Below are 26,687 nucleotides of genomic sequence, written 5' to 3'. Positions count from 1 at the left end.
CAGCCCCTCCCCTCCCAGCCCCACTCCGCCCCACCCTCCCCACCCAGCCCCTCCCCACCCAGCCCCTCCCTGCACGACGGACGGACGGACACAATAATCCCCTGTGAGCTGGTGTAACCAGGAGGTTCCTACCAGTAAGATTATCATTCCGTGTTATCTGCTCCTGGATGAAGATGCCACCGCTGCCGCTGCTGATGATGCTGCCGATGATGTTGATGATGAGGAGAATTCGAAACAGCTGCGTTTGAGAACAGACCACGTGCTCAAGACTTGCTGAGCACAGCGACCAAACGAACCGCGCGTCTTCTAATTCGGGGAATATGCTCCTAATAATTATCGGTGCCCACATTGTCCCATACCCCAATCATCTTCGCTTAATTAACTTTGCTTAATTGCGGGTCCGGTGACCTTTCCACTGGTCACCGAAGGCCGTTAATTGACAAGTCAAAAATCCGGAACGGCATTAATTACCGCGGGCACGCGCGCGCTTCTGATCGTTTGCCGTATTCTCCCGATCAAAAGACCGCAACTCTATTCCCGTGCGCGTGTCTGCGTGTGTGTAAATGTGTATGACGATCATCGGAACCAGTCCTGGGTCTCCCTCCCCTAGGTCGACTCAGACTCAAATGAGTACCTGGTGCGGTGTGTAAACATCGTCAATGGTGAGACAAAGGCGGTCGGGCGTGGTGGTGGCCACTCGCCCCCTCGTGTACCGTTCCGGCCTTCATAGATGCTCGCTAACAGCACTTGCCCCAACAGTCTGTTAAAGGCTATACGGGGGTTTTTGTCTTTGTGTCTGTACTCGAGTCAAATTCAAATGAATACCCGGTGCGATGGGTAAAATCATCGCCACTGGGGAGACAAAGGCGGAGGGGCGTGGTGATGGCTACTCACCGCCTCGTGTGCCGTTCCGACCTTCATAGATGATCGGTGACAGTTCTTGCCCCTACAGTCTGTTCAAGCTACACGGGGGATCTTTGTCTTTGTGTACTCGTATGTGTGTGTGTACAGGTGGGGAGCGGTGGTGTAGCGGTTAACACGCTGCACTACGAACCCGGCGACCCGAGTTCGATTCTCGCTCAGGGTCAACATCAGTAACGATTATTTGAACCGGCCATGGGCCTCCCCTCGGTCGACTCAGCCTTAAATGAAATCCGGCACAACACACGAGGGGGTGGATATCCAGTACCTTGTGCGGCGTATATAGACATCACCACGGGGGATACAAAGGCGGTCGGGCGTGGTGCTGGCCACCCACCCCCTCGTGTGCCGTACTGGCCTGCATAGGTGTTCGCTAACAGCACTTGTCCTAAATCGTGTTGAGGCTATACGGGGGATCTTTGTCTTTGCCTCCTTTCCTAAATGCCCATTTGCTCATTAACGATCCAAGCTGATAGCGGTTGTTGTGCATTGGGATTGTTTTTTTTGTGTTTAGTTTGTTGTTCTGCCCCCTCACCTCCTATTAGCGCGGTTGATTGCGTACGGTGCGAAAGAAGTTCAGCATACATACATGCAGGACTGTTGTCTAAGTTGTGTCAGACTAGCCCGGTTCAATTGATTCCTCTCGATCCCACTCATCTCGCTCTCCCCACATCTCATTCACGCAACGCACGTGCGCACAAATATAAAGCGACGAAACCCCGCCGTGTAGCCTTCACAGACTGTTGGGGCAAGTGCTGTAAGCGAGCGCCTATGAAGGCCGACACGGCACACGAGGGGGTGGATGGCCAGCACCACACCCGGCCGCATTTGTCTCCGTCCGCCTTAGCCACGAGGGATACAAAGGCGGTCGGGCGTGGTGCTGGCCACCCACCCCCTCGTGTGCCGTACTGGCCTTCATAGGTGCTCGCTAACAGCACTTGCCCAAAAGCGTGTGGAGGCTATACGGGGCGATCTTTGTATTGTGTGTCTAAGGACGCTACTGGGCAGTTGGATGCAGTCACCCTTCAACAGCAACGAAGGGCAGGAGGAGTGACCCTTTCATAGTCGCTGCCAGCTCGCGGCACTTGCCCCAACAGCCTGCGTGCGCTGTACGGGGGACCTTTCTCTCTGTGTGCTGTGCGGTTCGCGAGTTCACGCGCTAGGCGGCGTAGCGGCGTCCGCTCTTCGGGAAACTGGGGCGAGTGCGCGGCGCGCTCGCTCGCTCGCTCTGGAGACAGAGAGAGGGAGGCAGAGAGTGCGCGGGGGAGAGGGAGGGCATAGGAGGAGGAGGAGAGGGAGAGCGCGCGAGAGACGAGAGAGAGAGTAGCGGTAGTGTCCAGGACACGTGGAGCGGCGCAGAGAACACGAGGCGAGCAAGAGGCGGCGGGGGGACGTTTGTATAGCACGAGGTGCAGAGTGGAGAGAACGAGACGCGGAGGAAGAGAGAGAGAGAGAGGGGGGGAGAGCAGTAGTAGAAAGAGGAGAACACGCGGTGCGGAAAGAGAGCGAGAGAACGAGAGAGCGAGAACGGGAGGAAGAGAAGAAACGGAAGAGGAGGAAAAGAAGAGGAGGAGGAGGACAGCGTGCGAGTGGAGAGCGAGAAAGAGCGAGGAGGAGGAGGGGGGCGTTTAGCTTTAGAGTGGAGCGAACGGCGGACGAAGCCGGTGCGCCGCGATGGGCACCAACATCGTGTCGGAGTGGCTGCGCGCGCTGCGCCTGAGCCAGTACACCGAGGCGTTCCTCGACAACGGCTACGACGACCTGGAGGTGTGCAAGCAGATCGGCGACGAGGACCTTGACGCCATCGGCGTCTCTTCCGCGCGCCACCGGCGCTCGATCCGCGCCGCCGTGGCGCGCCTTCGTCAGCAAGGAGGCACCGCGGTCTACTTCACCCTCGAGCCTCTGGCTCAGCCTCAGCCGCTCATCATCAGCAGCAGCAGCACCAGCAGCAGCATCAGCAGCGGCATCAGCAATAGCAACAGCAGCAGCAGCAGTGGCAACAGCTGCAGCGGTACGGCCACGTACGCGAGTTGCCGGATCAGGGGACAGCCGCGCTACGAAGCGGGCGGTAGGGTCGGCGGTGGTGGTGGTGGAGTTGGAGGTGGTGGTGGTTGTGGTGGAGGTGGTGGAGTTGGAGGTGGTGGTGGAGGTGGAGTGGCGAGGGCGGCGCGCGTTTGCGGATGGAACCGCGGCGGCAGGGAGCGCGCTGCGAGCCTCGCCACGTTCCCCCGGCTCAAGCTCAAGGTGATGGTTCGTGACAAACTCCTGCGTGATGGCATCAGCCTCCGCAAGTCGCCTTACTCCAACAAGGTGAGTCTCCCACACCCCTCCTCCCTCGGCACACCTGAACCCCTCCCCCCTCACCTCTGCCCCCTGTCCCCCACCAGTCCCCACATCCCCCCCACGTCCTGCCCCCCACTATTCTTCTTCAACCCCCCCCCCTTCTGTGAAACAAAAAGAACTAACCCGGCGTGGATCGAGAGTGATAACGACGGAACTGAGTGGGGGTCTCAACGAGGCCGCCGCGTGCTGCGCCGAGAAGTGACCTGGGGCGCCGGGTTCGCGCCCTGCTTGTGATTTTTGCTCTTGCGCACGATGATGGTGATGATGGAAAAAGCTGCAGCAGCAGTAGCAGCAAGATATTCAGAAGTGAGATGTTCAATGTCAAGATCCTCCTGCTGCTGCTGCTCGTCACGAGGAGAGTGTATACTCTTAGTTCTTTCGGTAAAGTCACGTAGGTAAAAAATTGAAATAAAAATTAATAAAAATAAAACAATAAAAAATAATTGTTTTATTTTTATTCATTTTAATTTCATTTTTTACCTACGTGACTTTACCGAAAGAACTAAGAGTATGAATCCTTGCAGTCACGAAAGCTTCAAAACGAGGAGAGTGATTCAAGCAGCAGCAGCAGCAGAGAGAGAGAGAGAGTTCGTGTCGTGTCGCTGTTTCTTCTCCTCCTGCGTTGAAGGAGCGTGGCCCACATTGGGATTTGCTTACTCGGCTCGTAGTTCTGTGGTTGCACGGCCGCAGTCGCACTGCCGTGCCTCTTGACGGTGCGCGCATGGGCCGGTCGATGTTCTCACGACCGTCGAGTTTGGCTCGTCGTGGTTATCGATGGGTCCCGTCGAACGGTGCCAATCATTCATGAGGCGCCGTCGTTGCTTCGCTGTATGCACGGCGACACTTACGTAGCTACGAGCAGAAGATGCGTGAGCTGGGCTGAGATGTCCGGGCGAGCGAGCGAGTGAGTGAGGGGAGGTCGGACGAGACGTGCAGATTAGTTCGTGCGGCTGAGACGTGCAGAGAAGCGAGTTCAGGTGAGATTGTGCGTGAGATTGGAAGAGGTGCCCAGACGATTAAGTTCGGATGAATCGAACGTAATCGGATGAGATGCCCACATGAGCTCGTTTGGGTGACATATTCAGATGATTAGTTCAGGTTGGATGTTCAGATGAGTTAGTTCAGGTGAGGTTTTGGGATGAGATGTCTAGATGAGTGAGTGAGGTATGAAGCCATTGGAATGACTTTGGCTGATGTGTGGTTGTGGGATACGTAAATGCTATATGCAGTGTAGCCTTGAGACCCATAGAGTCATAGACTTATATAGAAACCCATAGGCATACATAGTGACCCATATACTTACATCAATACCCATAGACTTACAGAGATCGATAGACTCACATAGTGATTTATAGACTCATTTAATTAATCATATACTGTACTTGCATAGAGACACATAAACTTACACAGAGACTCACAGACTTAGATATCCATAGACTCCCAAAGAATTCACAGCGGTTCACTGTGGTGTCTTTCCACCGTAGCACGCCCTGCTTTCTGAGTGGCTCGCTTAAAGCATTCTCACACAGTCACTCACTTGTGCAGCCACTAACCCTCTCAGCCACTCACTTTGTCACTCAATCAGTCATTCGCTCAATCACTCAAAGAAGCAGACACTCATTTAATAGCTCACTCACTCCAGCGTTCAGTCACTGCATGTCAGTCAGCCAGCCACTCAGTATGCTACTTAGTAAGTCACTTAGGCCCTCACTCAGCAACTAATTCTGTCACGCACTCAGTCGGTCAGTCACTCAGCCACTCAGTCTGTCACTTACTCAGTCACTCAGTCTTTCACTCAGTCACTCAGTCTGTCACTCCCTCACTCTGTCAGTCACCGAGTCATTTGCTCAGCCACTCAGTCTGTCACTTGCTCAGGCACTCAGTCTTTCACTCAGTCACTCAGTCTGTCACTCCCTCACTGTCAGTCACCGAGTGATTTGCTCAGCCACTCAGTCTATCACTTACTCAGTCACTCAGTCTTTCACTCAGTCACTCAGTCTGTCACTTACTCAGTCACTCTGTCACGAGTCACTTGCTCAGCCACTCAATATGTCACTTACTCAGCCACTCAGTATTTCACTCAGTCACTCAGTCTGTCACTCCCTCACTCTGTCAGTCACCGAGTCATTTGCTCAGCCACTCAGTCTGTCACTTATTCAGTCACTCAGTCTTTCACTCAGCCACTCAGTCTGTCACTTACTCAGTCACTCAGTCTTTCACTCAGCCACTCAGTCTGTCGCTCAGCCACTCACTCGCGTGCGCAGTTTGTCACTCAGTCACTTCTAATTGTGACTAGTCGGATACATGTCAAACGCGCGTGAGTCGATGTCCGGAGGAGTGAGCTGCCGGTCCTCACGGCCCCAGGCGAAGTGCGGTGGTGGTGCGCTGGTTCAGGGTCTCCGTGCCGCTGTCGGGCGCGGCGTGAATTGATGTCGGCCGTCTTGGGGACTGCTAGCACATGGCCGGGGCGTTAATCAACGATGTTTCTATGTTCATGGCAAGGTCGGTTGGTGAGCGGGTGTGTGGGTGGGTGCGTGGGTGGGTGTGTGGGTGGGGGGGCGGGTGGGGGGGGTGATTGTGTGGGTGGGGGGGCGGGTGGGTGTGTGAGTGGGTGTGTGTGTGGGTGGGTGTGTGGGTGGGGGGACGGGTGGGTGTGTGGGGGGGGTGAGTCGGTGGGGGGAGGGCGGGTGAGTCGGTGGGGGGGGGGGTGAGTCGGTGGGGGGGGGGGGTGAGTAGTTGGGGGGGGCGGGTGAGTCGGTGTGTGGGTGTCTGGGTGAGTCGTTGGCTGTGTGGGTGAGTAGGTGGGTGGGGGGCGGGTGAGTCGGGAGGGTCAGTAAATCAGTGAAGGGCTTTAGGAGGAAGCTGGTGAATATCAGAACAAGAACAATGTCGACCTGTAACGGGAGAGCGAGCACGTTTCAGAGGCGTCAGGAGAAGGAACGACAGAATGAGCGGGACCGCAGGGGCAGCAGCAGCAACCACACGGTGCCCACAATTGCCCAAGCTCTGCGATCCTCTATATATTAAAGCGTCATCGGCCAATTAATGAGCGTTCGTGCATGCGGGAGGAAACCTGGGAAGGCGGAGGATACGCACGCATGGATCATCACGGCATCCAGGCCAGAGATGTCTCTGTGTACAGTGCTGTAAAGAAGGCCCATGGCCCGAAACGTCACCTATTATATAACCATGTAAGGCTGCAGTGTCATTGACGTGTGCGTGTTGCCACGCGTGTGTTTATGCTTTGTGTACTAATTATTATTGGAGCGGAGGCAAGGCGTTTGTTGTGTTTCTTGACGCGAGGGGGGGGGGGGGTAAGGGGCCGTCCATAAATGACGTCACGCACCTGGGGGGGGGGGGGTCAGGCATTTGTGACGATGTGTGACGAGGGGGGGGGGGGGAGAAATGTGACGTAACGTAAAAATGCGCAACTTTAAATAAATATAGAATTGTTATAACAGCACTCCTCCAACATCAGAGTGCAGCGCCACATGAAATACGCACTACAATGACAATAGTTTAAAGCGATTTGAAGCGTGTTTTATTTTCAAAATGGAAATATGGTTTTAGGAGGGGGGGGGAGCAGAGCTTTGTGACGTCATATTTGAGGGGGGGGGTCTGACTTTTTGTGACGCCGCGTGACGTCATTTATGGACGGCCCCTAATTAGCCACTGGTCAGGCGACAACTCACGCGCACGCAATCACGGATATCCACGGACTATCACAGTCACAATACAGGTGTGTTTTTTGTGTTGGGTTAGATCGCGTAAATATATAAATGTGTCGTTAAACCCCCTCACCACCCGACACAGCCAATTAGTAAGGTGTGTCATGTAAACAGCAATTACAGCCACACACGCCGCCACTGACACAAGTTCGGCTCCTGCACGAGGCAGTTACTTGCCATGGAGCCACGCCTACCTCCTGGCCACGCCCACCCTACCTCCTAGCCCCGCCCACCCCTCCTGGCCACGCCCACTCATACCTTCTGACTCCTCCCACCCCTACCTCCTGACCCCGCCCACCCCTCCTGACTCCTCCCACCCCTACCTCCTGACTCCTCCCACCCCTCCTGACTCCTCCCACCCCTACCTCCTGGCCACGCCCACCCCTACCTCCTGACTCCTCCCACCCCTACCTCCTGGCCACGCCCACCCCTACCTCCTGACTCCTCCCACCCCTACCTCCTGACTCCTCCCACCCCTACCTCCTGGCCACGCCCACCCCTACCTCCTGACTCCTCCCACCCCTACCTCCTGGCCACGCCCACCCCTACCTCCTGACTCCTCCCACCCCTACCTCCTGGCCACGCCCACCCCTACCTTCTGACTCCGCCCACCCCTACCTCCACGCATCGTCGAATCGTGACGCGCGATCGATTAAAAAAAATCCCAGCGACGACTCCTATTCCGCCAAGGTCACGTGATCCACTCATACAATTAACGTCGCCCCCACGTGACCCCCCCCCCACCGCTATCACCCCTCCCCCGATTCCCCCATTCACCCCCCACCCCTGGACGAACCTGGCACATTCTTCACGCATTGACGCGTACCAAGGGGGTGGTGGGGGGGGCAATGGAAGTGGGTGGTGGGGGGTGAGAGGAGAGCAGAGGGGGCCCCAAATGAGTGTTCTGGGTGGCCCAGAATAGCTCGTTGGGGAAAGTGGCGACAGGGTGAGGGGCGGCTGTGGGGTATGTGTGTGGGGGGGGGGGGGGGAGCTGTAATCGGTTCTAATTGAGAACAGAGTGGGGTGTGGGGGGTGGATTTTGGATTGAACGGGTGGGAGAGGAGCAGGGAGAGAAGGAGGGGGGAGGTGAAGGAGTGGGGAGAGGAGGGGGTGACGGATGAGGGGGAGGTGGAGGGAGAAGAGAGGGAGTGGAGGAAGGGGGGCAAGGAAGGAAAAGAGGAGCAGAGGGAGAGAAGAATGGAGTGGAGGAGGGAGAACAGATGGAGGAAGAGGAGGAGGAGGAAAGGAGGGAGAGCCGCGCGCAGGCGACGCGCGCGTTGATGTTGCTAATTAACGTGACGCTAATTAATCCCCTGCACTGCCACGGCGTCTGAATTGGAAGTCGCAACGACAGAGGTCTACACCAAACCCGAAATATAACACGAGAGGCGCTCGGGGCGAGTCGAGGCGGGGAAACTGGCGCGCGTGAGTTGACACACGAATCGAAGTTTCCTACCGTGAAGCCGAGTCACTTAGCCATGGCAGGTGCTGGTGAGCAAGCACATACGGAGAGTCGGTACATTGGCACCAGGCGGTGGTGTTGTTACTCGTACTCCTTCTAGATTTGAAGCTTTTTTACCTACGTGACTTTACCGAAAAAACCTAAGAATATGACCTTGCAGTCACAAAAGCTTCCAATCTAGAATTAATGCCCTTTACGGGGAGGAATTCCACCTATCTGTAAATTTTTGATCTACGTGACTTTACCGAAAAAACCTAAGAATATTACTCGTACTCTTAGGTTTTTTTTCGGTAAAGTCACGTAGGTAAAAAAGAAAAAAATTATAAAAAATGAATGATACAAATTATAGAAATAATCATAGAAATAAAATAATAAATCACCACGTTTCCGAGGCAACACAAGTCTCCGTCATCAGGTGGGACCGTCACAGCTAGATTTACACACCGCACCAGCTACTCATTTAAGGCCGGATCGACCTCGGGGTAAGGCCCAGGAACCGCTTCAGATATTCGTCGCATGTACGAAGCTTGTGAGCGGGAATCGAACTCGGGCTCGTAGAGCAGTGAGCTAACCACTGCGCCACCGCTCCAAATACTCGCGCACCCAATCACCAAGCACACTCACGCATGAACACACTCACGTATGAACGCACTCACGTATGAACGCGCATGAACACGCACATACTCAATTATGAACACGCTCGCACTCTCACGTATGGACACACACAAAAGACAAAGATCCCCGGGATAGCCTTAACATACTATAGGGCAAAGTTCTGTTAGCGAGCACCTATAAAGGCCGACACGGCACACGAGGGGTTGGGTGGCCAACACCACACCCGGCCGCCTTTGTCTCCCCAGTGGCGATGTTTACACATCTCACCACGTACTCATTCGAGGCTGAGTGGACCTAGGGGAGGCCCAGGACCGGTTAAGATAATCTTATTGGTGTCGGCCCGTGAGCGGGAATCGAACCCGGGTCGCCGGGTTCGTAACGCAGCGCGCTAACCGCTACACTACCGCTCCCCACACACAAAGACAAAGATAAAGATCCCCCGTATAGCCTTGACAGACTGTAGGGGCAAGTGCTGTTAGCGAGCACCTAATTGCACAAAGACACACACAGACACACACAGACACACACACAGACACACACATAGACACACACACAGACACACACACACAGACACACACACACAGACACACACACAAACACAGACACACACGCGCGCGACGTGACCCGCACACGAGGCGGTAATGGGAGTGTGATCGCTGTAGCTGCATCTCAACTCGCTGGGCTCCTTTACCGCCTGTGTAGTTGGAACAGAGCCAACACCGACATACCTACCGACCTCCTCCTTCCCCCTCTCCACAACAACAATCATGATCGTAAACAGAAACACTCACCACACTGTGTCAATGACAACACTGCGCGCGCGCGTCGCCTTAAAAATGGTAAGTATATAATAGGCGACGTTTCGCGCAATAGCCCTTCTTAATGGCACATTCGCGCACGTCTGTTTAGCTTCATTGACACCGGGCACACGTTTGTGGGTGCGTCTTACTCTACCGCACGTCTTATAAACCAGACAAGACGGTAATTAATACATAAAATATAACAAAGACAAAGATCCCCCGTATAACCTTAACAGACTGTTGGGGCAAGTGCTGTTAGCGAGCACCTATGAAGGACGGCGCACGAGGGTGGTGGGTGGCCAGCACCACCGCACCAAGTACTCATTTGAGGCTGAGTCGACCTAGGGGAGGCCCAGGACCGGTTCAGATAATCGTCACCACTGGTGTTGGCCGTGAGCGGGAATCGAACTCGGGTCACCGGGTCCATAGCGCAGTGCGCTAACCGCTGCACCACCGCTCCCTAGCGAGCACACAAACACACACACACAGACACACGCACACACAGAGCCCACTGTCAATCCACTGCTGGATGATGGGAAATTGATCGACGATGCTTCACCACGCTGGTCAGTGCAGTGACACAGGTGGGGTGGCGTTCTCCCTACCTCTCTCTCTCGCGCGCACGACTTCAAAAGGGGAAGAAAAATAATAATCTGAAACACAAAGAGAGGAATCAAACATTATCTCAATCGATCTCAAGGCGAGGGGGGGCGGGCGTGCGTTCACATCAGAAGGGAATTTCCGCGGAACGACCTTTGAAATAAATAAATAAAAATAACTGAGATTTCAAACGAAAGTAACAAAATAACGCGGCAATTTCAATCGACACATTCCAGCTCGCCGGTTCGATTCCATCACCAGTCGCGACGGTCGAAACAGTGTCCTGGCAGCTGTCTAAATATAACATGGGTACATGAATATCAATATATCGCATGGGAACATACGTATCAATATATAACATCCGTTCATAAATATACAACATGAGTACATAAAAAAAATATATAACATGGGAGCATACATATAAATAGAAACATCCGTGCATAAATATGTTACATGGCTGCGTAAATATATAACATGGCTACGTAAAAAAAACACATGGGTACGTAAAAAAACATGGGTACGTAAAAAAAACACATGGGTACGTAAAAAAACATGGGTACGTAAAAAAAAACATGGGTACGTAAAAAAAACATGGGTACGTAAAAAAAACATGGGTACGTAAAAAAAAACATGGGTACGTAAAAAAAACATGGGTACGTTAAAAAAACACATGGGTACGTAAAAAAACATGGGTACGTAAAAAAAACATGGGGACGTAAAAAACACATGGGTACGTAAAAAAAAACATGGGTACGTAAAAAAAAACATGGGTACGTAAAAAAACATGGGTACGTAAAAAACACATGGGTACGTAAAAAAAACATGGGTACGTAAAAAAAGACATGGGTACGTAAATACATAACATGGGCACATAGAACATGGGCACATCGTCGTCTTGGACGACGCAGCAGAGCGCGTGAGATCGAATCGCCGTTGCGGCAGAGAGCGGCTCTGGACAGCGCCCTCTAGCGGAGGTCTTCGTCCTCTAGCAGCGGCGTGAGCAGAGCTGGTTTGCAAGCGCCGCGCCTTTGCGTCTTACGTCAATTAATTGGCCGCCTGGCATTAGCTGGGCACGGGAAGCGCTTGAGCGAGAGTGGATTTGCCATTCCTGATTTAGCCAGACATCCACGCACAACAAACCGGGCACGGAATTTCAATCGCCTCATTTGTTCACGCATTGGACGTAGCGGTGGCGCAGCGGTTCGAGCACCGCTCTCTGCAGCCGTGTGTGTGTGTATAAGGAGGTGTGTGTGTATAAGTAGATGTGTGTGTATAAGTAGGTTGTGTGTATAAGGGGAGCGGTGGTGTAGCGGTTAGTGCGCTGCGCTATGAACCCGGCGACCCGAGTTCGATTCTCGCCCATGGTCACCAACACCCAGTGACGATTATCTGAATCGGTCCCGGGCCTCCCCTAGGTCGACTCAGCCTCAAATGAGTACCTGGTGCGGTGTGCAAACATTGCCACTTGGGAGACAAAGGCGGTCGGGCGTGGTGCTGGCCACCCACCCCCTCGTGTACCGTTCCACGGCCTTCATAGGTGCTCGCTAACAGCACTTGCCCCTACAGTCTGTTAAGGCTACATGGGGGATCTTTGTTTTGTGTGTGTATAAGGGGAGCGGTGGTGTAGCGGTTAGCGCGCTGCGCTATGCGCTATGAACCCGGCGACCCGAGTTCGATTCTCGCTCATGGTCACCAACACCCAGTGACGATTATCTGAACCGGTCCTGGGCCTCCCCTATGTCGGCTCAGCCTCAAATGAGTACCTGGTGCGGTGTGTAAACATCGCCACTAGGGAGACAAAGGCGGTCGGGCGTGGTGCTGGCCACCCACCCCCTCGTGTACCGTTGCGGCCTTCATAGGTGCTCGCTAACAGCACTTTCCCCTACAGTCAGCTAATGCTATATGGGGGATCTTTGTCTTTTGTGTGTGTAAGGAGGTGTGTGTAAGGAGGTGTGTGTAAGGAGGTGTGTGTAAGGAGGTGTTTGGGGGAGCGGTAGTGTAGCGATTAGTGCGCTGCGCTACAAACTTGGCGACCCGGGTTCGATTCCTGCTCACGGTCAACACCAGTGACGATGAATTAATTATTAGAACCAGTCCTGGGCCTCGCCTAGGTCGACTCAACCTAAAATGAGTACCTGGTGCGTTTTGTAAAAATCGCCACTAGGGAGGCAAAGGCGGCCGGGCGTGGTGTTGGCCACCCACCCCCTCATGTGCCGTGCCGACCTTCACAGGTGTTCGCGAACAGCACTTGGCTGCAAAAGTCCGGCAAGGCTATACGGGGCATCTTTGTCTTGTGTGTGCGAGTGACGGATAGTCTAGAGAGCGGTGGCGCAGCAGTTAGCGGCACTGCGTTACCCAGGTTCGATTCCCGGTCACGGCCAATGTCTGTGACGAATATCTAAACTTGCCCAGCGTGGTATGGTTGATGGATGATGGTGCTGACGATTTTCAATGGATAATAAGACTTTCACTTTCTCGAATAATCCGAGGACGCATTCAATGTAGTAACGTCCAATGTGAATTAACTACCGGGAATTAACTACTGGGAAGGAACTACTTGGAAAGAACTACGGGAATGAACGGACCGGAACCACCAAAACGAAGGTCATGTGGCAGGTTGGAGAGTTGGGGGACGGCTGTTGTTGTCTGGCGGGGAGTCAGTGGCGCAGCACGGCAAGCAGCGATGCTGGCGGCTGTGGTTAATATTCCAACGGCAGAGCCGCTACTCGGGAGGGAGTCGTCTAAACGTGGTACCGCAACGACCACCACGACCACCACCACCACCACCACGAGGCGGACTGCGGAGACTGAGCGAGACACGCGGCGCGACTCCATGAATATAAACGAGCTTGACTGTCGCTCTCGACTGAGCTCGCTGTATTCTGACACCTGCAGACAGAGCCCCGCCCCTCTACACCCCCTTCCTCCCACCCTCGGCCCCCACCACCCACCCCCTCCTTCCTCACGCCCCCTCCCCCCGTTCCCCACCACCCACCCACTCCCTCCACCCACCAACCCCTTCCTCATTCCCCCCACACACCACCCACCCCCCTTCCTTCCCCCCACCCCTCCCCAACCCCCTCATTAATGTCATAGCAGGTAGTAGCCACAGGCAAAGGCGTAGCCCTGCAATTTCCCTACTCACGCCACTGCTGCGGGAAGGGCCTCCAACTACGAGAGGCAGCTCTCTCCCTCTCTCTCTTCACAGTGGTATTTGGTCTTCTCTTCCACGCTGACCAGACACTTTACCCCACCAACACACGTGGCACGCCTGAACCCCACTTCCTGCCGCGCTGCGAGATGTAATTCTGGATTGGAAGTCCCGTGTGTTGCTAACCAGTACACCGCAGCCGTGTATGGGGGGGGGGGGGGCGCAAACTCCACCCCGCAACGCCTTCAAACTAAACCTGAAGTACTCTTCGGTTCTTTCGCTAAAGTCACGTAGAAAGAAAATAAATTAAATAATAGGGTATGACGTTTCGATTGCAACACAAGCAACCGTCATCAGATAGAACTAAGTTTGAGAGCGAGAGACAAAACACAGACACGGAGACACACAGACAGACGCACAAGCAGAGAGAGAGAGAGACAACACAGAGACACGGAGACACACAGACAGATGCACAAGCACAGAGAGAGAGACAACACAGAGACACGGAGACACAGACAGACGCACATGCAGAGATAGAGAGAGACAACACAGAGACACAGAGAGACACACAACACAGACACATGCAGTCACGAAAGCTTCAAATCAAGTTTTAACCTGAAGTATTACATCTGTGATGTCGGATCGCTCCCCCCCCCACCTCATCCAAAGCGCGGGGCCCGGGGCAGTCGCTCCGATTCGCCGTGACCCAGGTGCCAGGCCTCTGATCATAGCAGGGGATTCTAGATTTGAAGCATTCGTGACTACAAGGATTCATACTCTTAGTTTTTTCGGTAAAGTCACGTAGGTAAAAAATGAAATTAAAATTAATAAAAATAAAATAATTTAAAATCACGACGTTTCGGAGGCAACACAAGTCTCCGTCATCAGGTGGGACGTTCACAGCCAGATTTGCTGCATCAAGTGAGGCAGGGATTCCAAGATGCAAGTTCTTAAATACAAGTTAAGGGGGAGGAGAGCGGGGGGGGAGCTTATCAGAATGTGGTAGCCAATGAATGGAACGTATTGAGAGGGGGGGGGGGGCTAAAAGAGAGCACGAGGTGCACGTGTACGTGGACGTGTTTGTGCACAAGCCCCTGTTGGTGCACATGATAACGTATTGGAAGAAAGGGGGGGGGGGGCTAAAAGAGAGCACGAGGGTGTACGTGTACGTGGACGTGTTTGTTCACAAGCACCTGTTTGTGCACATGATAACGTATTGGAAGGAGGGGGGGGGGCTAAAAGAGAGCACGAGGGTGTACGTGTACGTGGACGTGTTTGTTCACAAGCACCTGTTTGTGCACATGATAACGTATTGGAAGGAGGGGGGGGGGGGCTAAAAGAGAGCACGAGGGTGTACGTGTACGTGGACGTGTTTGTTCACAAGCACCTGTTTGTGCACATGATAACGTATTGGAAGGAGGGGGGGGGGGGCTTAAAGAGAGCACGAGGGTGCACGTGTACGTGGACATGTTTGTGCACAAGCACCTGTTGGTGCACATGATAGCAAGGGGAGTTGCGGTTCGGCACACTGGAGTCGAGATATCTTTGCCTTCACCGCGTGCTGCGTGTGACAAACGTTCAGGAGCAACGGCCACTCACGGCAAATGCGGAAACGAGAGGCTGAACAGTCGCGCGTAGACAGCGCGGAGAGAAGATGCCACGTTCGCGTGGCAGCGTGGATTGATAATGACGTCGTTTCAGCTGTTGAGCAACGTTAAGTGGGCTGGGGTAAGACGCGTCGATGATGATGATGATTACAGTCTGTGGTCGAGCTATGGAATTGATGATGCATTTCTCAACTTAAATTTTTTTTTCATTTAAGGGGCGCCACGGTGGTGAGATGTTAACTCCCTCGCCTGGTATGCAGGAGGTCGGGGGTTCGATCCCGACCCTTGACGTTTGCTGCTGTATATTTGGAGTGTGAGTGTCTCTCTCTCCCCGTGGTCGCGTGGATTTTTTTTTTCTCCGGGTCCTCCGGTTTTTCCCTCCACATTTAGAAACACGCGATTCGATTTTTTAAAATGATTTTGCTGCTATAAATGTCCACATGATAAGCCACTTTGTTGAGCTATCATTTGTGGCCAGGTCGCTTTTGAACAATTCGTCAATAGTTCAGTGGCATTTGCCTGGTAGGATGGGGATGGTTTAATTGTATGTGTTTGGGTGATTTTTTCTAGATTTGAAGCTTTCGTGACTGCAAGGATTCATAACTCTTAGGTTTTTTCGGTGAAGTCACGTAGGTAAAAATTTTAATAAAAAAAATACAAAAAGTTATAATAGAAATAAAATAAAATAAAAAATCACGACGTTTCGGAGGCAACACAAGTCTCCGTCATCAGGTGGGACCGTCACAGCTAAAAAAACCTTGATGCAGTAATTTTAGCTGTGACGGTCCCACCTGATTTGGGTGATTTGTTAAGCTTTGCACTCCTGTTGTGTTGTTGTACTGTTTGTGGTTGTAACGTCCTTACCCGCGCCGACTGGATATCTGTAAAAAAATAAAGAGCTTCATACCTCATCTGATTCCTCCAGTAGATATACACATTTTAATTCGGATTCCGAACGCGGCCGAAAGCACGTCAGCCGCGGAGATGGAGCGATGACATCGGGGAGGCCTCACTCCAGCAGTGGATAAACCACGGCCTCTGCAGTGCTGTGGCGATGAAGCAATTTTAATTAATGAGCGACCAAATCACCAGATGAGAGAGAGAGAGAGTGTGCGTCTTAAATACTCGTACTCACGTGATCGCCAATTACAATTACGGCGAAGAGATGGGCACCTCCGGAGTTAATTAAACATCACGTGGCGGGCGGGGGGGGGGAGGAGAAAGGAGGGGGGGGGGTGGCCGGATGGGTCTCGATACTTTATCTGTAAAGGGCTAATGGTCCCACACTGATATTGCGACTGCTGCTTCGCTCGTTATGGAAATTGGCAGTCAATCAATTTCTCTGTTACCCATCACAGATCGAGGTGGAGGGTGGGGGGAGATACCGTACAGGGCAAAGGCGCAGACCTGCAATTGCCTACCCTCACCAGCGCTGTGAAGGATCAGTGTATGAATCGTGTGTGTCGCCGTATGATGTTTGATTTAGTAGCAACGAAGACAAATATCCCCCGTATAGCCTCAACAGACGTGTGGGGCAAGTGCTGTTAACGAGCGCCCGCGTGCAGGTCACGCGAGGGGGTGGTGTGCCTAGCGCCACGCCCGGCCGCCTTTGTCTCCCTCGAGTCAACCATGGTGGACACCCAGGACCGGTGCAGATACTCGTCACGTGGTGGCCGTGAGCCTGGAAGCGAACTTCGTTCGCCGCGGGTTAATAGAGCAGCGCGCTAACCGCTGCGCCACCGCTCCCCCTGCTCATCTCACTCCACGCGGGCGATGCAATGCGAAGCTCCCTAGAACAAATATCACCACGCGTCACAAGAAGTTCCAAAATTTCATTTCAAATGTAACACGGTGGGGGGGGGGGGGCAGGCGAAAGGGGGGGGGGGGGCAAAGAGGTTTGTGGGGGCTAACGTAGTGGGGGAGGGGGGTGGGAATTTGAATGGTCGGCTCTGATCCCCCAAGATTCAACATTATAGGCAATAAAAAGGAGCTGCTTAAGTGCTCGAACTCCCAGCGGCGTCGTAACTTGCGAGGCGCATTTGAGAAGATGACTAGTGAAGAAATCCGCGGAAACGGCGACGACTCGAGCGAAAAGAAATCCGCGGCAGTTAAAGTTCTAGCCCGACCGCGTGAGCCGCCTTCAAACTCGAGTTGCGTGTTAAAAGCTTCGTGTTCTTGCTGCTGCTGCTGCTTAACCGGTAACCATATGAACACGACCGGTTAAAATCAGTTTGCTGTACGTGACAAGCAATACACGAGGCATCTTTGTTACCGGCTTGATCGGACATCCGTGAAAAACAAAGCGCTTCACAGCTCATCGGATTTCTCCAGGACAAAATAAAAATTCTGATTCTGAGAAACAATTTGAATTTGCAGATTAAAAAAAAAGTTCCTTAGAGTTTCATAGCTAATCGGATTTCTCCAGGACAAAATCAAGATTCTGATCCAGAGAAACAATTTGAATTAGCAGTAAAAAAAACTCCAGTTCCTTACAATAATAGTATTTCGAAAAAATATGCAATGTGTTATCGTCTATTAAACATCCGTAAATTAGCAATTTACGGGCTGTTAAATTTCGATGTAAAGCTCTCGTGACTGCAGGGATTCATCTTCTTGGTTCTTTCGGTAAAGTCACGTAGAAGGGAAATAATAAAATAATAAAAATAAAACATAATAAAATAATTCTCACGACGTTTCAGACGCTGTCTCCCCGACAGACCTGGTCTTCACCAGAGGACTGCTGCTTGCGTTGTGGCCGAAACGTCGTGAGAATTATTTTATTATGTTTTATTTTTATTATTTTATTATTTCCATTCTACGTGACTTTACCGAAAGAACTAAGAAAAAAAATTTACGGGCTCTCAAGACGGTGGGGTGGAGGCCAGGGAGGGAGGTGGGGGGTGATCTCCCCCCCCCATTCCTCCCCGGATCCACCAGAGCTGGCCACAGGAAGGCGGCGATGCGAGGTGTGGCCACTACGTCTCCCAACGCCTACATCACCACGACACCAAACGCAACCAGAGCCAGGGCGTCAGCACGCAGCTGGCGATCCGCGTCGTTTTTGGCACCGCCATGTCCGACGTTTCGCTCCACGTGCCGACGGCTACTTTCAGGAGGCGAACTTGAGCAGCGAGTTCACTTCATAATCCCTCGATTACATCGGCGCTGCTGCTGCTGCCCCCCGCTGCTGCTGCTGTTGGTCTATACATCAGATCGCGTAAGTGGCCGCACCAGAAGTTTAGCGCGCATCTGTTGGGGAAATGATGCCAGCTGTTACAAGGCCCTCTCCTCTCCTCTTCCGACTCCCCCAAGCCCCCGGTACCCCCTCCCCCCCACCCACCTAGGTTTGCCCCCCACACCACCCTCCACCCCCACCCCTACGGGAAGAAGCGATGCTCGTTTCTGATTGCAACCGCTCCGCTGCATCTGTCGGTTTAATTATTAACGGGCAGCATTAGCGTGAAGAAGGCGCTGCTGCTGCCACTGCGATGGTTGGTAGCGTACCGGGTTTACAATCCAGAGGTCACCGGTTCGATTCCAATGGGGGGGGGGGGCACGTTGCTTGCGTCATCTCCTGCCTCCAAGCCACCTCTGTCCAGCCAGCAGGTCGCGATTCGGCTGGTCGTGTGTGGTGGGAGTAACGTCGTGGGTGACTTCCTCCATGTGTCTTCTTCCAGGACGTCGTGGCCAGCGTTGAAGAGCAGCCCCCGAAGTGCCCCCCCTTTAGGGGGGCTCTCCAGAGAGGTTTCTAGTGGAGGCCCCTGTGCCAGAAGTGAGCTTCAGAGTTTGGTAGAATGATGGGGATGAGTTCCAGAGTTCAGGAGGAGGAGGGTGATGAGTTCTAGAGTTTAGAAGGTGGGTGATGAGTTCTGTAGTCTAGGAGGGAGAGGGTGATGAGTTCCAGAGTTTAGGAGGAGGTTGACGAGTTAGAGTTTAAGAGGAGGAGGGTGATGAGTTCTAGAGTTTAGAAGGTGGGTGATGAGTTCTATAGTCTAGGAGGGTGATGAGTTCTAGAGTTTAGAAGGTGGGTGATGAGTTCTATAGTCTAGGAGGGTGATGAGTTCTAGAGTTTAGAAGGTGGGTGATGAGTTCTATAATCTAGGAGGGTGATGAGTTCTAGAGTTTAGCAGGTGGGTGATGAGTTCTATAGTCTAGGAGGGAGAAGGTGATGAGTTCCAGAGTTTAGCAGTGAGTGTGCCAGGTCAGCTGTTGCAGGCCAACCGCAGGGGACTGGGTCTGATCGCCCGGTGACATTTCAGATTCGCCGTCGCTCGACCGCTCCGGCAAACAAAAAAACCCACCCAACAACTACAAAATCGCTGCTTACCGGAGCGATTTCGGCTGATTTCCCGCTCCACTGACGTCTTCGAACCTCCCCCCCCCCATCTTCGCCCCCACCCCCCACCCCCCGCACCACAACCCCAACACAGAAATAGAACAACTCCAGCGGAATTCGATGGCATTTGTAGTTATATATATTTTTTTTAAAGCCAGGGTTGCTTAAATAAACAAAGATAAAGACAAATATCTCCCCCATTCCCCGCTATAGCCTTCGCAGACTGTTGGGGCAAGTGCCGTCAGTGAGCAGCTATGAAGGCCGGAACGGCACCCGAGGGGGTGGGTAACCAGCACCACGCCCGGCCGCCTTTGTCTCCCCCGTGGCGATGTTTACACATAGCACCAGGCTGAGTCGACCTAGGAGAGGGCCAGGACCGGGTCAGATAATCATCACTGGTGTTGATAGCTAGTCATGAGCCGGAATCGAACTCGGGTCGCACACACGCACACACACAGACACACGCACGCAGGAGTGGTGGCGCAGCGGTTAGCGGCACGCTGCGCTCGTACATGGACATTTGATGATCTGAGTTTAATATCCGTCCACGACTGATATCAGTCGAGAGGCGAGTCGAAGCGATTTTCCTGCTGCTCAGATGAGCGTTGAGGAATTGCTGCTTCGTCTTCTGTTTAAAGACCCGCGGCGCCAGTGGTGGATAATCCCACATTCCCACGACGAGGGATGTGGCGAGTCGATCCATTGATCAATCGCTATTACCAGTGGCGAGTGATTTCTGAACCAGTCACGTGTGCACCCTCTCGCCCCAACCTCCATCTCCCGGTGCTTCTCCTTTACCAAGTGGTACAATGAACCGGAATGGTGAAGTATGGTCACCGTGACCACCACGTTGCGTGGAGGCCTTCATCCAGCAGTGGATTGACAATCCTATGCCGAACGCACGGGCACCAGAACCTCCCTTTCCTTCCTTCCTTCACAGGGGTTCATCCCCAGGGTAAAAGGGGACCTTGAGGGGGTCGTTTGGGATCAACGGGGGCAGCCACTTAACGACATCCCTACTGGCTCGGCTAAAATTGCCGTCGCATTAAACGGGGGGCGGGTGGGTGTGGTGGGTGGGGGCTGGGTGGGGGGGCGGGTGGGGGGGCAGGTGGGGGCCCGTTTAGCTAAAAGGGGGGGGGGGTCACAAGACATCGCTGGAGACCTCGGACGAGTATCGCCACGTGGAGGAGAGGGGGGTAGTGGAGATAACGCGCGGGGTGGGGGGGAGGGGCAATGCTCTTTAGCGCGATGACATTTCTGACCCCTGTTCTCTCCCCCTGGGTCCTCTTGGTATCCCCTCGCCGCCACTCTCACTCAACCCTCCCCCCTCCACCCCCACCACGCACTCGCCCCAGACATCCACCCCTCCCCCCACCCACATATCGTTATGAGGTCCGTTTCACGCCATCAGAGCGGCATGAATAATTAAGGAATCTTGATGGCGAGTGGTTATGAGCCGTGGCCTTCAGATGATAGCCCAGAGATCTCCGCGTGGAGTCATCTCCAGCGTCTCGTTGTTTTAAATCCACGGTGGATGAATACGGGCGCAACAAAATAGCCCCCCCCCGTCCCTACAGCCAACCCTCCACAAACCACCCCCCCCCCAGCCGCCCCCCACAACGCCAAGCGGATAGCAACATACGGCACTGTTTAAAGTTACACCGCTGTACCGTACGAGTTGTGTGTTTTTTTTTTACTTCTCGAAACGCAGCGTGGTTTGGTGTGTAAGAGCGAAAGAAGAGACGTTGGGAGGGAGGGCAGAGTGGGGGGGGGGGGGGAGTTGTTGGGGGTGGGTACTAATTGTCCGCTCTAAATGGGGGTCAAACTACCCTGCGAGAGGCAATTGGGGTTCAATTATGGCGTTTTGAACAGCGATGGTCACTCTTCAACTTTTATCGCAGCTTCTTTTGTGAGCGTCCACGGTTTTTGTTGCTGTTGTTGTTGTCGAGCCAAGAGTACCAGGCGGCTGGGAGAGAGACGAAGCGCCTGGAATTACGCGGAGAAAGAAATGAAGGGGAGAGAGTGCCACGTGGATTGTATGTATGTGTGTTGATTTTCTTTCGCAGCGTACGCAGCCAACCCTTGATAATATAATCGCAGGTGCGGGAGAAGGACAACAGACTGAACACGAAAAGCAGTTCACACGAACTGAGTCTTCAATCTCGATTTAAGAACACACGCAGACTAGAGATTGCAGAGAACACACGCAGGGCAGAGGCAGCATCATCACCATCACAATGATTTTCATCCTGGAGTGGAACAACCATGATGATCATTGCACTGAGAGACAGGCAGAGGGACACGTGGACGGTCTAATTCTAGATTTGAAGCTTTCGTGACTGCAAGGATTCATATTCTAAGGTTTTCGGTAAAGTCACGTAGGTAAAAAAATAAAATTAAATTTATAAAAGTAAAATAAAAAAATCACGACGTTTCGGAGGCAACACAAGCTTCCACCTGAAGACGGAAGCTTGTGTTGCCTCCGAAACGTCGTGCTTTTTTATTTTATTTTTATTTTACTTTTATTAATTTTAATTTTAAAATGTTACCTAAGTGACTATAGCGAAAACCTTAGAATACGTGGACGGTCGACAACACACCCAGGTTCCTAGACGGGGTCATGATGATGATTCCAGTTATATACCCAGGGAAGTCTCAAGACTCGTTTGTCAGGAGGGTCGTCCTGCTGCTGCTGCTGCCACTCCGCTGGGATGTTTGCGCCGCCGTGAATTCCGTGGTTTGGCGATGAGCGTTTTGGCTTCGTGTGCGGGGGAGGAGGCAACGGGAAAAAGCCCGGAAACAGCCCAGCAGCGCAGCGCAGCCGTCCACGAGGGGGAGACGCTCGGCTCCGCCAGCTGCTGACATCAACGCGTCTGCTCCTCCATTTAAGGAACGAGACAGGTGGACTTCTCCACAAACGTGGCTGTCGCCTGATGGTGCTGGTTGTAATTACTGGCCAAACGTCGTACTCGGATTGTGAATGTTGTGGCTTGGCTTTCCAACACACCGGTGTGCTGTACTAGTGACGAATTGGCACGTTCTGTTTAGGTGACAACCCTTACTAGTTGGCTGTGTCGGGTGGCGGCGGGTTTAACGACACATTAACACATCTACGCGATCTAACCTAAAACAATCTGTTATGGATGAAATTGGTGTTCAACTCACAGCACTGCCTGCCCCCACGCCTACAACAGCTGGCAAGCCCTGATGCTGCTGCTGATGCTGCTGCTGCTGATGCTGATGATGCTGCTGCTGATGCTGCTGCTGATGCTGGTGGTGGTGGTGGTCGTGGTCGTGGTCGTGGCGGTGGTCGCCCGTGCAAACCGGAGCACGCGGAGAACACCCACCGCGCATAGCAAGGAGACAGCACTCGCATCTCCGCACAGATGGATTCATTCCACGGACTCGATCCATCCAAGTGAGCAGGACCACATCTCTCCGCTGATCGCACCCAATCACCGTGCCGCGATCTCCAGCCGCCCAAGTGCTACAACACCTGGCAAGCACTGCTGGTGGTGGTGGTGGTGGTCGTCCATCCAAGGATACTAATCAGGCTCAACGCCTGCTTAGCCTTCGCATGCGACGAGGAAGCCGGGTCTACTCAGCGGCGATTGGGTGCCAGGGTGAAAGCGCGCGGGTGCTGACTTCGCTCAAAGCGATGGGCTGCGGTGTTTTGCACTCAAAGCAGAATATTGATGGCCCCTATCGAGATGATTGCCTGCGTGCGTGAGATCGAGAGAGAGTGTGTGAAGCGGCGCGAGATGGGTGTGCGATAGTGGTGAGCGCATCCTGAACCCGGCACACCCGAGTTCGATTCCCGCTGACGGCCACCAACACCGGTGACGATTATCTGAACCGGCCCCGCGCTTCACCTAGGTCGACTCGGCCTCAAATGAGTTACCTGCTGCGGTGTGTAGTAATCGTCGCCACTGGGGAAACAAAGGCGGTCCGGCGCGGTGTTGACCACCCCACCCCCTCTCATGCGCCGTGCCGGCCATCATAGGCGCTGTTCGCTAACAGCACTTGCCCCTGACAGGCTGTTGAGGCTATACGGGGGGAGGGGAATCTTTGTCTTTGTTTATCTGCAGCCATACAAATGCGTCTCTGTTTGGCTGTCGAGATGGAATTCCCGCGAGTGATTGAGTCTTCATTTCCCCCTCCTGTATAGGAGGTACGTCTTCCTTGTTCTTGACTTGGTGTGTTCGCGCGCGTGCACGCGCGACAGTGTTTTATCTGTTTACAATTACTATCGCAAGATCACGCTGTTTATTTTCTCCCCAAACGTGGAATATACGGCTGCTGTAAATAGCAAATGTAATTTGAAGCTTGGAAGCCCTGATTCAATACTTGTTTATTTTGGGATAGAGAGTCATGTATGTATAATGCCATTACAAAAAAAACCCATTTAAACCATCCACGGAGGCAATTACCACGTGGGCAAATATGCCAGATGATTTGGTTTATCGGCAATAAAATTCATAGTGTATTGATCGTCAAAGCCTGCTTCTACATAGAACGAAGCGACGTGCGCTGCCAAAGATGTTCAACATCCATACGGGAAGCAACTACCGAGTGGCAGTCAAAGCAGAGTCCACGAGGAGAGATGGAATGATGTCCGCCGTGGAGACGGAGCGATGCAATGAGCTCGTGGGCGGTTTCTGGGTGGATCGTCGCTTCTCGAGACCCGTGTAAGCGATGGGTCGACGGCTTGCGGGTGTCGGTCCTTCCTTCAACGCAGCAATGGATCGACCACGGCTGCGGGCCGAGTGCGACACTGAATAGTTTGTCGACGGGGCTGGCGTTCATTAAGGTTAATTGGCGCATGGGCTCTTGGGTAAAGAGTTGGGGTTTGCGTGGGCGGGGGGGTAGCGATGATGGATGCGTTGGGAGAGATTTTGAACCGTCGACGGCTCCCTAACGCGGCGATTAAAAGGTGCATCCGAAGCCAATAAATAATACAGCCCCCGGCCCTCCCCCTCGCTGCCCTCCCCCCTTTCCTGCTTCACGTAGCCCCACAAAGAGACCCTCGACTCACCCCCACCCTCCCTGCCCCCACCCCCAACCCAGTCACGACTCCCGAAGCCCCCCCGCTCCCCCCGCTCCCCCCTCGACCAATCGCCCCACGCGCTCTTCATCTGCGCCCGGGCTGAGTGAATGGCTGATTAACACCGAGATGGGAAAGTGCCGTGGAATTCTATGATTTAAATCCCTCCCCCCACCACCACCACCACCAGCCCTTTTCTCCGTACCCCCCACCCGAATCCCCCGCCGTAAGGATTCAATTTATCACAGCAACCACCACCGCCGTTCACCACCAAGTGGGGGTGACGTCACCACAGCGCCGGTGCCAGGCTCGGTGCACCTCGAGGCCAAGACGTGTGAAGTGTCTGGCTGGAGGAGGTCACGGGACAGAGCCAGGTGCCGTGGGTTGATTGACTGAGATGACTGGCACTCGCATCAGCTGTGCCCTCTACTGTGTCAAATTGCTGCATTTTAGCTGCCCGACGCTCCGCTCGTTGATGTGAGCGTCGCTCCTCTGCTCTCCGTTGTTGCTGGAGGGCGACTGCCTCCAACTGCCCAGCAGCAGCGTCCTTTACGAACCTCCTCCGCAGAGGCCAATCTTGGTACACACACACACACACCAAAAACAAAGACCCCCGTGTAGCCTGAAGAGACTGTAGGGGCAAGTGATTTTAGCGAGCACCTATGAAGGCCGGCACGGCACACGAGGGGGTGGGTGGCCAGCACCACGCCCGACCGCCTTTGTCTCCCAAGTGGCGATGTTTACACACCGCACCAGTTACTCATTTGAGCTTGAGTCTACCGAGGGGAGGCCCAAGACCGGTTGAGATAATCGTCACTGTTGGTGTTGGCCGTGAGCGGTAATCGAACTCGGGTCGCCGGGTTCGTAGCGCAGCGCGCTAACCGCTACACCACCGCTCCCCATCACACACACCACACACGCACCAACACACTCGCACCAACACACTCGCCACCTGACACCAAGCTTCTGCATCTACCCTAAAACGTCTCGCTCCAGGAAGCCACTCCGCTCCGCTCCGTCTTGCCCTTGGTGCCCCTCTACAGAAGTCATCCTGGCAAGCCGAGGCATTCACTCAGAAATGTCCCCGCTGGGAGTCCGTCCTCTAAAACAAAATCGCCAATTACATACGGTGAGGGAAAAAAAGTATTTGATCCCCTGCTGATTTTGTACGTTTTCCCACTGACAAAGAAATTATCAGTCTATAACACTGGTCAACAAAAAAAAAAACTTTTTTTCTGGCCTGGACTTTTGCAGCTGTTTAAGACGAATTTCAGGGTGCTGATTCCAAATCTGATCTCAGATTTGCTCTATCACATCTCATTTTTATGCTATCGGAATACCCCATTTTCATTGATTTTACCCGAAATTAACTCTGTCACTTATGATTGCAAGTTGTTGCGAGTCAGTGACTGCTTTAGTGTTATAATATGGTGCTGTATTTTTAGGATAGTGTGTTTATAATATCATTTTATGTAGATATCCACATTTATTTAATATTATTTTTCTGCAGTTTTTTTAGAAAATGCAATATTTGATTTCTCAAAAACCTGATGTGATAGACAAAAACTAATGCCAGATTTGGAATCAGCACCCCAAATTACCTTAAAATCGTTGGAATACCTTATGCCAGAAAAAGTGTGTTGACCAGTGTAATTTTAATAGTAGGTTTATTTGAACAGTGAGAGACAGAATAACAACAACAAAATCCAGAAAAAACGCAAGGGTTTTGCCACCAAGTACTAAGTTATGTTTTGCAGAGGGGTCAAATACTTATTTCCCTCATTAAAATGCAAATCAATTAATAACATTTTTGACATGCGTTTTTCTGGAATTTTTTGTTGGTATTCTGTCTCTCACTGTTCAGATTAACCTATCAGTAAACTTATAGACTGATCATTTCTTTGTCAGTGGGCAAGCGTACAAAATCAGCAGGGGATCAAATACTTTTTAAATCCTTTATATTAGGTTCACTTGCTTGCTTGCGCGCTTACGACCGTGCAAATCTTTCGGTCGTTTTTTAACCCACTTCCCGTGATCCAATCGAGCTGACATTTTGTACACAGACTCGTTGTGCGTGACA

At 52.9% G+C, this 26,687-nt stretch overlaps 1 protein-coding gene across 1 annotated transcript in view; it reads left to right on the top strand.

Annotated features, from left to right (window-relative positions):
- The first annotated feature begins 2,346 nt into the window (after positions 1–2,346).
- Positions 2,347–26,687, top strand: part of LOC133354045 (SAM and SH3 domain-containing protein 1-like) — a 302,643-nt gene continuing 278,302 nt past the window's right edge. The window contains exon 1 of the mRNA XM_061570594.1: positions 2,347–3,231. Coding sequence (XP_061426578.1) covers positions 2,596–3,231 — 636 coding nt within the window. The 5' untranslated portion in view covers positions 2,347–2,595. The remainder of the gene's footprint in view (positions 3,232–26,687) is intronic.

Source organism: Lethenteron reissneri, chromosome 6 (genome assembly GCF_015708825.2).
Source record: "Lethenteron reissneri isolate LAM-NWPU_2019-01 chromosome 6, ASM1570882v1, whole genome shotgun sequence".
NCBI classification, from domain to species: domain Eukaryota; kingdom Metazoa; phylum Chordata; class Hyperoartia; order Petromyzontiformes; family Petromyzontidae; genus Lethenteron; species Lethenteron reissneri.
The sequence above is the reverse complement of the archived record's forward strand: the minus strand, read 5'-3'. Positions and strand labels throughout refer to the sequence as shown.